At 44.9% G+C, this 13,105-nt stretch overlaps 3 protein-coding genes across 3 annotated transcripts in view; 1 reads left to right on the top strand and 2 right to left on the bottom strand.

The window, feature by feature from the left end:
• Positions 1-264: 264 nt before the first annotated feature.
• LOC123187540 (uncharacterized) lies at positions 265-2,784 on the top strand. Its single transcript, XM_044599427.1, has 7 exons — positions 265-776; positions 1,262-1,339; positions 1,421-1,563; positions 1,846-1,916; positions 2,009-2,104; positions 2,239-2,331; positions 2,422-2,784. The coding sequence occupies exons 1-7, from the start codon at positions 333-335 to the stop codon at positions 2,502-2,504; spliced, it is 1,008 nt and encodes a 335-aa protein (XP_044455362.1). The 5' UTR covers positions 265-332; the 3' UTR covers positions 2,505-2,784.
• Positions 2,785-3,293: 509 nt separating this feature from the next.
• On the bottom strand, positions 3,294-5,653 carry LOC123187542 (ribosome biogenesis protein NSA2 homolog). The gene is made up of 9 exons (XM_044599429.1): positions 5,541-5,653; positions 5,250-5,369; positions 5,089-5,156; positions 4,708-4,816; positions 4,556-4,624; positions 4,406-4,463; positions 3,879-4,114; positions 3,683-3,734; positions 3,294-3,593 (listed from the first exon to the last, which is right to left on the bottom strand). The coding sequence occupies exons 1-9, from the start codon at positions 5,541-5,543 to the stop codon at positions 3,526-3,528; spliced, it is 783 nt and encodes a 260-aa protein (XP_044455364.1). The 5' UTR covers positions 5,544-5,653; the 3' UTR covers positions 3,294-3,525.
• An 816-nt stretch (positions 5,654-6,469) lies between these two features.
• LOC123187541 (F-actin-capping protein subunit alpha) overlaps positions 6,470-13,105 on the bottom strand; it is a 7,195-nt gene continuing 559 nt past the window's right edge. Inside the window, exons 2-11 of the mRNA XM_044599428.1 lie at positions 12,952-13,105; positions 12,715-12,830; positions 12,241-12,330; positions 11,430-11,494; positions 11,192-11,353; positions 10,652-10,730; positions 10,470-10,547; positions 7,010-7,084; positions 6,893-6,928; positions 6,470-6,776 (exon numbers count right to left, since the gene is read on the bottom strand). Coding sequence (XP_044455363.1) covers positions 6,651-6,776; positions 6,893-6,928; positions 7,010-7,084; positions 10,470-10,547; positions 10,652-10,730; positions 11,192-11,353; positions 11,430-11,494; positions 12,241-12,330; positions 12,715-12,830; positions 12,952-13,063 — 939 coding nt within the window. The 5' untranslated portion in view covers positions 13,064-13,105 and the 3' untranslated portion in view covers positions 6,470-6,650. The remainder of the gene's footprint in view (positions 6,777-6,892; positions 6,929-7,009; positions 7,085-10,469; positions 10,548-10,651; positions 10,731-11,191; positions 11,354-11,429; positions 11,495-12,240; positions 12,331-12,714; positions 12,831-12,951) is intronic.

The following is a 13,105-nucleotide window of genomic DNA, read 5'->3' as shown; positions in this document are numbered from 1 at the left end:
CAATCGTCGATGTCGGCGTGGTAGATCAGCGCCTTGAATGGCGCACTTGACCAGGGTGTTATGATGACTAGCATGACACCCCGGGCCCGGCGGCGTGTAGAAAGGATCATTTTGTGAAATATTTTTAAAATGAGTTCATTTTGTGCTGAACTTTGAGGGTCGTCGTTTTTCACGATCGCGCCTTGTGATGCACGGCAACAGCACTGCTCCACCGTTTGATTTAAGTGTTGGCTGCATGTCCTGTGCGTACTGTGGTCTGCGGGGTGGATTTTCTCAAGAAGCAAAAGCAGTTGGAGTAGTCCACACTACAGCTCAACCCGTTGGAGTAGGGGATGGAACGCTTCCGGTTCAGGGCACCTCCCCTCTCGCTCAAGCTAGCCTTCGCCGCCGTCTCCCTCGGCGTCTCCTTCGCCGCCGTCTCCTCCTCACCCTCTCCCCTCCCTTCCTCGGCCGCCTCCTCCTCTCCGCGGACCGTAGCCGCCGACCTCCTCGCCGTCCTCGCCGGCCCGCGCGCCGCGGCGCGGGTGCCGGCCCGGGAGGCCTCGCGCCTGAGCTCCTGCCTCCGGTTCCTCTCCCCGGCCAACCCCGCCGCCGTGTCTAGCGCGTATCCCCGGAGGGGCTCCCGGAAGGTTCTCCTGGAAGGCTGCGATGCGGCCGAGGCGGACGCGATGGTGATGTGGCCGCCGGCGCCGGTCTTGGAGCTGGCGCTCCTCGCCGTCGACTCCGGAGGCGACCCTGGGGCCATCCACCGCTTGCTCGACCCCACCATGCTGCCGGTGAGTGCTCATTTTCCTCAATTGCTCCCCAGAGGCGTGGAATTTTGCACCGTTTAGGGTCTCGGAAGGTTTGGGGGCGATGGAATTTGAGATCCTGAGGGGCACGAGAGCAGGCATTGGTTAGAAGGGAAATGGTTCATTCGTCTGGTGATAATTCATTTTGATTTTGCATGATCATTGATCAAAATGTGGGATACTGTTATGAAGTGAGTTTCTAGTGGAGAATTCAGTTTGGTTTAGATGATCTGGATAAGGATGTTGTTTTATGTCATGTACATACTTCGGATAGGCACTACATATTGCATATTGGATTTCGAGATGTGTTTTTGTTTTACTTTATAAGGTTTGTGAGTGATTGATTGTGGGAAAAAACTAGCTTCTGTGGAGTAAACTGGTACACTAATGGAGAGTCACAAGTTTATCTACCAATGCCCGCAGTATGTTCTTTCTTTTCCTAACAAAATCTACCACGGTATCCTCGTTAGGTGCCTGATATTGAGGGAACGAAGAAGAGCAAATGCCACCTCACAAGAACACCGTATGGAAGACGCTTTGCTGATGAGGTCCGTGTTTGGCTCAACTTTTAGCCGGCGTTCCTTTTACTTGTATGTCCGGCATTGTTTACATGTTTGTGTTATGATCAGGACATCAATTCATACTTTGCATTTCTGTTTGAATTGATTGCTGCGCGAGGACCATCAGTTGGATTAAATGTTTCACTGACTCGTTATGATTTATTCCACGGGCATCTTTTCCTGGCATCTGGTACAGGAAGGCTTGGGATTCTGTAAGTTCTACCCAAATTTCTTATGGTTAAGATTATAGGATTGTGAAAAGAATATTTCTGTTAACGGATGGTCTTTAAAATACCACTAGAAACATTATGTATATATGAATGTTGCATTTACACCTTTAGATTGGTACGTATAAGTAAGAGCGTGTTTTCTTTCTGTTAACAGATGGTCTTTAAAATACCACTAGAAATATCATGTACTCCTTTAGATTGGTAAGTATAAGTAACAGTTTGTTAATTGCTAGGTATTGTCATGTTGATTATTTTCTGAAACAGGTTCCACGCCAAAGAATATCCAGCATTCGACAAGAAATTGTTCCCTTACAATTTGGGATATTGCCAGGCTGGTATGATTTAGTCAGATGCATATGAACTCTAAATCAAAAATTTCCTTGCACTGTGTGTTTGCATTTGATTAAAAAATTCACTATCTTGACAGAATCTGATGTACCCTATGATGATTCCATGAATTTACGTAATATCCTTTGGTTAGCTCCATTGCCATCCAGTGATAATAAAGTTTGGTTAGCACCAGGTATGCTGATACAGGCTACTGAGTACTCGAAGTTGTCCATGTTTCCGCCTTGTTCCTGTTTAAGAGATCGCAGAACTTCTTCCTGTTTTGCACATACGAACTGACATTTCGTGGACAATTTTGCAATCATACAGGGGTGCTAGTCGTCTTGGATGCACATCCAGATGGAATTATTTATCAAGATATGATACGTGACTATGTTCAGATCGTACGAACAATATACGAAGGTATGCTTTGTCAATGTACCTGCTGCTGTGACATGAACGCTTACTAAAAGGTCAAAAACCTAACTGTTAGTTCTCTGAATGGTCCTGCAGATGATTTCGGAGAGCTTGCGGTCGATGTCAACTATCTGAATGCAGCCAACACAGCTCCAGCGGATAGGATTTTCATTTGCTGACGTCCATCCATAGGATCATTGCCTTCACCGTGTGATTTCATCTCTGGGAAGGGAACACCAAATGTACCATTTTTTACAAGATGCACTCACTCGAGATCCAGGAAAGCATCAGTGATTTGGTGGCAAGTATCCTGTATAGTTCAGGTGTTCATCTCCAAGACGGCTTCAGATGCTTATTTGATTGAATGTACAGATGTAGCACTCGAGGAAGCAGTTAATCTATCGCACGCATGACATGTTTGTTTGATGGAGTTCATCAGAAATTCATTTGGTTGTGGCATTCGGGGGAACCAGTGTTTATATATTGTGAAAAGAATCAAGGTTGTACCTAGTTGTGCCTGTATCAACAAGTAACGTAGGTTGTATCTCGAGTGAACAAGGCACTTGAATTGCGTTCGTACTCGTTTCAGAACAACAAAAGCTATGGGTCCTCTTACGACTATGCTGCTGCATCACCAATTTGCAGTGATAAATTATTAGTAGCATGTTGCATTATTCAAGTATAGTCAGAAACAAGATGATCCAAAAGATATGCGGAGGATCTTTTATTCAAGGATTTGATTGTTTTTATAGTTGAAATTGTAAAGCAGGTTACGTCAAGGATTTGATTGTTTTTATAGTTCAAATTGTAAAGCAGGTTACGTCAAGGGGGAAGCACTGTCACCCCCTGGTACTACATTGTAGAGTGGGTGATCCCAAGATGAGAATCGCAACACACTCGGCTGCAGCATGATATTTTTGTATTACTGGAGGATGAATCGTAGAAATAAGCCAACCCACAACGTAATATGAGCAAGGAAAACAGAGACAGGTGGGACTTCCATTCAAGTATTTGCCGGATCTATAGCTCAAATTTTACAGCAGGTTACAGTAAGGGAAGAAGACTATTCCACCTTGACATTACACTAGAAAGTGGGTCTATTCCAAAGACAAGCACGAACTGCAACGCCGACAAAATTGCCCTTGTTAGACCGGATACAAACAGCAGACTCGCCGTCTTGACCAGAATTGTATCAAAGCTTCACACGAGCAAGACAGCATTGATACATCCATCGTTCTCCGGGTTATTCGTAACCTGTGCGTATTTGCCTGCACAGACAAGAAACATTGGTTTATGGAACATGGCTTAAGGCACAGGGAAGGGCAAAAGGAGCTGAGCTTTTCCACGGATGACTTACCCCAAACAACTTTTCCAGCAGGGGTTACGAGACCAAGTTCACTTACATTCACCTGAGTGAAGATTTATTATTGTAAGTACCAACAGGAAAATAAATCAAAGAACAATGACAAGCATCATTACTGTAAGCATTGATAGGGGGGAAAGTATATTAGCTACAATACTATTGCAGTGGAGATAAGGTTTGCTTTGCATACCTCAATAATTGTTCCCCTCGTCATAACACCAAGAGAAGTGTACATTGGACCATTTGGGTTTTTCTTCACCGAAATTATGTCGAGGTTGAACGTACATTTCAGTTCAGGGTGAGTCACATGAGCCTTGGTGAAACGCAGACCAGTAGGCCGGATGAACCTCTCGTACTTTGGTGGCTTCCTTGTAAATCCAGGGCCAACAAAGGTGGCTTTAGTTACCATTCTCTTCCACTGCTTGGCTGCACAAGGAAAATTTACCAGCTAAATTATTCGGTTCAGTGGAGAAGAAATAGTTATATGTAGTCAGTGCATTGTTCACCGAATGTTAAAAGCAACTTCAGACCAAAAACAGAAGTGAGCAGAATTCAGTTGCAGCACATTCACTTTTAGGAAAGCACTCCGAAGCAAAAAAATGGGCTAGCAACCGCCAAGGAATTACAAACTTATGCAATTCCTGTATATGAAATGCACGACATATGCAGATTACAAACTGTAATCTAGGTTGCCTAATAGATCTCATCATGACTTACTTTTCCGCTTGCCAGTGCGTAGAACTTTGAACATCTCTTCTTCAGCAACAGGTCTGACCTGCAAGAAGATGAAGCGTGGCAATATTTAGCCAAGTGGGAACCCACTGATTTTGAAGCAGGCAAACAACAGCAGTTTGAACTGAGAAATACCTTTGGCAAAGGAACATCCCATTTGCCAGCCTTTTCCTTCCTCTTTTGCTTAATTGTGTTGCTGAGAACCTACAATTGACGATAAATCAGCAACTGGTGCGATAAGAAAGGTCTGTATCACGGCAGGCGGTAGGAACAGGGTACGTATGCACCTTGGCGCGCTGTGTCGGATCACGATCCAGCAGATACGAAGGAATGGCGCCCTCCTCAACATCATCATCAACCTTCTGCCGGGAAGAAGACTCGTCATGCATTTTCAGGCTGCATGAACAACAATTGTGAGTAAGGCCCACACAACCGCAATCACATACGCTGATTCTACATCACGAGGAAAACATCCTTGATGCTGGAGTGTCTCCTATTCGTGTCACTGATCTTCTACCTAAATGGGACGGCGGTTGTTGCCCCCTTCGTCTCTAAAAAAATCTACTACGACTGCGACAGCGAACAATCATCATATCTCCTAGTTCTAGGCAAGTACCAACTGGAGCAGCAGCAAGCAGTCATTCAGAAACATTACACAGAGCACTTACGTCTTCTTCATCTGCGCCTTCTCGGCATACCGCTTCTTGGCGAACCTCTTGCCCTTGGCACCGAGCAACTGCGACAGACAAAACCACACACGCATCAGCAACAGAAACGCGCAGAAACATACTACATGGGATACGAAAGAGGGGTCGCATCGGGCAAGCACCTTGCGGGCATCCTTGGAGTTCTTCTTGACCGCGCGCGCCTCCTTCTTGCGCTTGCGCTCCTCGTAGTCCATGCGCCGGCCATGGCGCTTCTGGTGAAGCTCTATGTAATCTCCCTGAGGCTGCAGGGAAATCGAGCGCGGAGAAAATCAGCGCAAAATTCGAGGCGAGAACATCGTAGAGCAGTCAGAAAGCAAGCGGAGCAGGGGGGGCGAGCTCGGGACGGGACGAATCGGCAGCGGGGCGGACGGCGGAGGGAGGACGGCGGTGGGAGGAAGACGGAGGGGACTTACCATGGCGGCGAACCCTAGGGCTGGTCGGGGTTTGCGGTGGGGAGGCGGCGGAGAGGAAGGAGAAGAGAAGTCGTTTTGGGGGTTTATAGGTATTTATGGGCCTTGGGCTGCACGATCTGTGCCTGGGCAATTTTGACCGTTAGGAGGCTCGCGCATAATATGGGCCGAAAAGGCCTGCTCTGGAAATTAAATATTTTTTGACACTTGCTCAGGTAATTATTAATTGATTACCTCTCAACAAAAAAATTGATTGATCGCGTTTGCCTACTCTCTTCGCTTGAGTTGAAAAGTTGAGACCGTTGACTAAAATGTAATTTAACATGGGCAGTTAACAGGGTTTCCTCAAAAAAGATAGTTAGCAGGGTTGTTGTATCCCTAGCCCCGTCAGGGATCAAATACTAGGTATGTTTCCGTTGACAACAAGGTGTGTTTGTGGTTACTTGATCAATCTTCTTCGTAATCCAACCTTCGGTAGATGATGTATGAGTACATTCATGTGGTTCGCATGTCTATGTTGTATACTTAGTATTTCTATAAGAGAATATGGTATGTCTTTGGACATGTTAATGTAAGAGTGTTCACTCCAGTTTTTTCTCTCTTATTTTTTGCAAAAAAAAATATTGGACAACTCATAGGCAAATAAAATCTTGACTGAAATTTAGGCTAGACAGATTTTTGGTAGGGCAAACTTGGGCACTAGTACCAAACATACCATGAGGGTATACATGATAAACCTTCGTCCTAGAGACGATTGTAAGAATTTCAAAGAATGTTTCAAGAGTTCTGCACCATCTCTTGTCAGTTGTACATTATGTACATAGCAGATGATAAAATCTGTTTCGGGTCATCTCAAAAGGCACAAGGGACACATGCGTTTGATTTGGAGGCCAAATACAAACATCTCACATCAAATGAGGCAAGTCAGAATCTGAATGAACGAACATATATTCTGGCGATGCGATTTCTCCACAAAAGAAAGGTCAAGCTCTTGATTTACACCGCTATGTGAAACCACAGTAACCGAAAGAAGAAAACTGCTGATTATACAGGATAAGAATTGTACGGCCTACAGAACAGCAAATTGCATGGAGATAAAAATTCCACACGAAGCTACCTAGTGACATGGCTTCCTTTCCCTATCCCTAGCTCTTTGGCGAGGTCCCGCGTGAGGGTGATGGCATGCGTGTTATGCCATGGGAAAAGGGTGCGGGTAACCGGAAGTTTCCTCCGAAGATCCTGTGCACGAGACAAAACATGGAGTGAAACAGGGGACATGAAAAGATAAGTGCAGTAATCCGAGCGTTGCGACTATCCTGTTTAATGCCAGATTGTTTACTGATGCCTCGGCGTACCTTGAACGTTGCGTCGGAGAGATTCAAGTATGATTCCTGTGTGCAGAAATGTGTAAATAGCATTATTCACTGTGTTAGCATCTTGGGAGATTAAGTAGAGAACAGAAAGGTTCCAACCTCGAGAGATGAAAAATACTCGGACTCGTGATGCCGAATGATGTTAGCAACTGTGTGTGCAGTGTCTTCAGGTGACTGAAACATAAGTAATATAACATCAGAGGCATGTTTAAAATTTTAAACCTGGCGTTGATATAATAAAATGGACAAAGAAAGCAAATAGGGATATTGAAGGTGGCACCATGACTAAATATCCAAAAAGCATACTCAAGGCAGCACAACAAATTTAGATCAGATGGCACATCAATGGGTGAATGACACAAAGATACTACTACCTCCGTTCCAAAATAATTGAAGTTCTGGATTTGCCCAAAGTCAAAATTGTTTAATTTTTTGACCCAGTCTATACAAAAATATATTAACACTTAGAACACCAAATTAGTCTCTTAAAATTCTTTAAGACATATATTTTCGTATTATGTGTATTTGCTGTTGTAGATCTCTGCACATTTTTCAATAGAGGTAGTCAAACTTAAGCAAGTTTGACTTAGGAAAAAACTAGAACTTCAATTATTTTGGGACAGAGGGAGTACACATAAAGAAAAGGACAGACCCAGTGCATAGAAGCTCCCACACAAGGCGGGGTCTGGGGAGGGATAATTGGAACCTAGTCTTACCCCTGCAAAGTGCAATGCAGAGAGGCTGGTTCGAACCCAGGACCTCTTGGCACAAGTGGGAGGACTTCACAGCCAGGCCTGCCCTCTTGAAATGTGAATAGTGCAGCACACAAACTCCACAGCCAGATACAAAAGAAAATAACTAGGAAGGAAAAGAGTAACTATGCCCCACCCACGCTTTCTCTCTTACATGCTAGTCATGAGGTGAACTTGCAACTGTCATTTCTATCTACACAATCCAGCAAAGTAAAATCTGGGAGAGGAAATATGCCATAGGTTCATCATTTCCCAGAAAAAAGTTTGCATAAAGCTTAGGTTTGTGTTGGAGCAGTTTGCACCAATATAGTGACTTGGTAAAGTGAAGATAATATTTCTAAGTTTCTTGGATACAAATAAATGAACACATACCGACTTGCATGTGCAGGAGTTTTCGAGAAAACAATATTATCGAAGAATGGAATAAAGTTTACCTAAAATTTATAATGGCTGCACTGTGGGTCCAACTATACAAGCAAAGAATACTAAAGCAGTGATACAACAACCAAAATAGAGCTTCAGAGCCTGAGAAGAGACTTAATGGTAGGCCATGTTTAAGGTGATAAAACACCAAGTTCTGCAAAACAAATCCAAAATTCGAACATTGAGGGTGCCTAGAGGGCCAAGGTCGTAGTTTCGAGCCAAAATATGCTGCAGAGCTTTAGGCCTCTTCTTATGCATCAGAGGTTTTTAAAACGAAAGGGGAGGTCAAGGACCATGTTAGTCTTACAAATTTCCGCCCACACAAGCAACATATGTCCACTATGAGGTCAAAAAAAAAAAAGAGAAAAGTATACTTTTCATCCTTTAATTTTTGGCGAAGTTTAAATTTGGTCCCTCAACTATGAAACCGGACAACTTGCACCCCAAACTCTTGAAACCGGACAAGTATTGTCCCTCAAGCGGTATCTATGCTGACTCAACGTGGTTTTGACCGGTCCAGAGTAGGGCTGCAAGAAAAGCTCGAGGCTCGTGAGCCGCTCGAGATCAACTCATTTTTTGACTCGACTCGAAATCGACTAGAAAAGAAACGAGCTGAGTTTGAACACTTTATGTAGCTCGACCAAGAAACGAGCCGATCTTGAGCCAATATTGGCTCGCTCGATTTTAGCTCGATAGCTCGACGGAATATCATTATGTTACATGATCATGCCATATATTAAATGGAAATAAGATAATTTATTACCATATATGTTGTCTATAATTTTTGTCCATTTTATTTATCGACGAACATGGAAACTTAATTAAGTGCAGAGAAAAATTCGGCCTAATTATGGCACGTGGTTCACTATGTGTTAAATATCCTATATTTTTGGCAAAGGTTCCTAGCATATTTATCTCTTTTTTTCATCCATAGATTTATAATTTTTACCATCTCATTTTGCTCGAAACTAGCTCGAGATCAACTCGAGATCGTTACAAGCTGAGCACGAGGCATGTTCTACAACTCAATCATGAGCTTCACTTAGTTTGAGCTCGCTCGAATTTTCATATGAGTTGAGCTGAGCCAACTCCAACTCGCTCGAGCTCTACTCGTTTGCAGCCCTAGTCCAGAGTGACATGTGGCCAAGCTTTTACGGACAAAAAAAGAAAGAAAAAGAAAACACACACGCAACGGTCATGTTAACTCCATCGAGACAAAATATCGAACAGGTGTTGTGCGTGCCGCTCGCATGGTCCATACTGCTCTCCTGGCCATCACCCATCAAGATCTCCCGGCGATCAACCATCTGCACGCATCGGCGCTGCCTGTATGACCGAGGACGGTTCGGCATGGCGAGCTTGACCAAGGCACGGAGGCGGTGGCGACAGCCAGCAGGGCCAACGATGTCTCTGCACGGCGAGCTTGGCCAACGCGCAGATGGTGTGTCGACGAGCAACTTGGTAGGAGCACGGGGCAGACGACGGTGGTGCAGCAGCTCGTAGCGGTGCTGGCAGCCGACGGACGGTGGCCGGCAAAGCCGAGGCGCGACCGTGCACGCATGCATGGCCATCAGGAGCTCGCAGACAACGGCCATGGGAGCGGGCCAGTCGTTGAGGCTGCCTTGTTCGAGGAGCTCGCAGACCAGGACGCAGTTGGGTCCGGCGACGTAGTTGCCGAGCAGGGGCAAGATTCGCCGTAGGCTGGGTTCCCAACGCAGAGACGGTGCGGATCGCCGCCGCGCTGTCTGGGCTTTTCGATCCCGACGGCATGTTCCCCAACTGCATGCCCAACCCGGAGGACGCCCTCGAGCTCTGCTGTCGCTGCCACTCTGCTCGCCGCGGCAGCGGCCACAATCCACTCGGGCATGGCTGTAGGCTGAAGCGATTGCGAGAGCTGACTCAGCTGAGGGAAGGAGCGCCTGGAGCGGGCAAGTGGTGTTGAGCGCGTCGTCGGCCACCGCCATGAGCTCCCGCGCCAGCGACACGCCGACATTGCGGAGCGGCCTTACAGGTGTCGCCAGGACCAGAGACACCTCGCCGGAGGCTTCCACGCCCACGTCCTTCTCGTGCCGCTGCGACTGCACGCACGCCCACTGTTCGTCAAAATGCCCAGCTGAGTTAGAAGAACGAAGGAAGGAGATCCACCAGGGATAGCCACGTGGACGTAGACCCGGTCAAAACCATGCCACATCATCATGAAACCACTTGCAATCGGGAGAGCGACTTAAATTGTCCGGTTTTGAGAGTTAGGGGTGCAAATTGTCCGGTTTCGTAGTTGGAGGACTAAATTTAGACTTTGTCAAGAGTTTAGGGACGAAAAGTATACTTTTCTCAAAAAAAAATCACTACAATATGTAGGGCTCAAAATTATTCCATTCACTAACCTGCATTATTGTGGAGTCCTTGCGATCAACATCAGTATCCAGCTGCACATTTCCCTCTTCAAAATAATGAGCATCTACCTGGTGACCATACAAGTAATCTTTAAAATACAGAAGTTACTAATTTTACTTGCAGTGACATTATTTAACCATGATTTTAGCTTCAGCTAAGTAAAACAGCTAACCTGTATCTTTCCTTTAATTTCTACAAGTTGAAACGCATAACTGAATTCCAAAGTCCAAATGGAACGCCAGCTGCCATTGCTGGATGACACAATATTAAGTTGCCTCCATCAGACAGACACTAAATGATACGAAGATCAAACCTATAAGGAACATACTTCAAGTGTTCTAGTGACGTATTCTGTGAAACAAATGTTCAGATATAGCACAAGCACTAAATCTTTAAGTAAGAAAGTACAATTAAACATATAATAATGTATTATAAGCAGGTGATAAACAGCATAGCCACACACCAAATGATTAGTTACTAGTGGGAGGCAAGAAACAAGAGAGTGGTAAATATACAATCAAAAGTTGCATACTGAAAGAGAAATATAAGGATACAAAGATAAAAACTAAAGCCTCTAGAGACACTATAAAGAGGAGGAACTGAAAACAGGCATTATAATCCAAACTAAAGTCACTGATCTATAGGTGCATAAACAAGGTAATTTCCTTATAATAACAGCAAGGTAACAAAAAAGTCAGAAAAGAGAACATACCAAAAGTTCCGTGGGCTTCGTCTAGCAGCAGAAATAACTACTGCCAAACCAAAATCAGCTCCTGGTTCCTCTAGATCCTTTCCATTGGTACAATAAACGGCAGAAACACCTTTTGGATAAGCTTCACCAACATATTTGGACACTTCATAATCTATAGCACTCCTGTCTCAAGTAAATAAGTATGGTTTATTCACTGACTATGTAATATGGGCAATGAAAAGTAGCAGAGATAACATACCTAAATTCTTCAATATATCCTGACGGAAGCTCCTCATCTGTAGCAGGCCTCAATTTTGTACAAGTCTAAACATAAACACGAAACAAAATGAATTAACTTAAGGTAAGAATTCTCATATTTAATGACAATAAGAAAGGAGAATGAAATCCCATATCCAAATTTGTGGAGGCGGGTAATATTAGCCTGCAAAGCATAGTTCTGCTGGTAGTGGTGTTTGATGTAAGGGTTAATAGATAAAGGCCACTGCAATTTTGAAATATATTGGAGAAGTCATTTTTCATGTTTCTGCTTTTTTGAGCTATTTCAAGTATCATAAGAAACCCATTCAATTCAAGTCCAGCAAATCCATTTGGTTTGAAACATATGATTATTTCAGTATCATTGCCCAGATCAATTCCTCAGTAAAAATATAAACCAGCAACAGAGAGAGTGGATTATTTACATGCAGAGCTTGGCTCAGAGCTAAAGTATGTTGAGTTATACACTATATTACATCCATGTGACATGTTCAACATGAAATAAGTGGTTTCGCAACAGCGTAAATTGCAAACTGAGTGAACACTGCTAAACCATAAATGAACCTGGGCCATTCGTCAAAACTCAAAAGTATAAGAATGGTAAGACCATTAAGGTCAAGATGCAAGCCATGCTTACTGCAGATACGCAATTGCTAAATACACTACTCTCTAAGATGAGTGATTATTTGTACAGTGGTTTGCTGTACATTTTCTGGCGTGTTAAAATATTGTAAGAATAGGCATAATAAAGCTAAATTGTCGTGAGCGGTATCAAGCACATTATTCAATGATACCTGCTTAACATGGTCCACGGTAGCAATTTGTGCGGTCCTAGGGTCCAGATAGTTGTTCCTGTCAATCTCCCCATAAGTTGTGATGATTATCTGCAGGTATGTATCACACAATTAAAATTGAACATTCGGCCGACAGGGACACTTCAAGCATTATACTCCCTTCATGGAAGGGAAATTGACACAAAAAGAACAGTGGCCCATCCAGCGGAAATGCTCCTACTATAATTATCATGTGGTCAGAGAGAGAAACTACCCCAAATGTTCCTATCCTCAACTCGGCCTACAGTACAGTACAGTTGTTCAGTTCCACAAGCCTAGCAAATTAAAAATAAATCCGAAAGATAGCCTGAGAGCCAGATTCGTGGAGTCTTAGCCGCTGGTTTAAGAACTATGGCACACACAAGTTATCACTTCCAAAGTAATTCGGCACTGTACGACAGCTCTGAAGGGAGAGAGAGAGAGAGAGATGCTCACATCGCCGCTGCGGTCTGGGAGCTCGAGGGAGACGAGGTGCGTCTTGTTGTACTCCGGGTAGGCCTCGGCGGCCGCGGCCTCGTACGCGGCGTCGTCCCCCAGCAACGCCCGCACATCTGCGCGCATTCGAACAGGCGAGGAGTCAAACAGACGGCACGGGCGAAACACACACACGGCTCGCCGGAATTACGGGCGCGTAACTGGGGATCGAATGGAGGGAGGCGGGCGGGGGGTTACCCTTGGCGACGTAGTGGATCTCGCCGGTGGGGGCGTTGGCGAGGAACCAGACGGCGATCTCCCGCTTCTGGTCGCCGCTGAGCGGCTCGCCGGCGCCGCCGTCGTCCGACATTTGGCGGGCGCGGGCGGGGAGCGGCGGTAGGTGGGGGACGGG

The sequence above is a fragment of the Triticum aestivum genome, chromosome 2A, assembly GCF_018294505.1.
Source record: "Triticum aestivum cultivar Chinese Spring chromosome 2A, IWGSC CS RefSeq v2.1, whole genome shotgun sequence".
In the NCBI taxonomy this organism is placed as follows: Eukaryota; Viridiplantae; Streptophyta; class Magnoliopsida; order Poales; family Poaceae; genus Triticum; species Triticum aestivum.
Note: the sequence above shows the minus strand (reverse complement) of the source record. Positions and strands in the feature narration are given on the sequence as shown.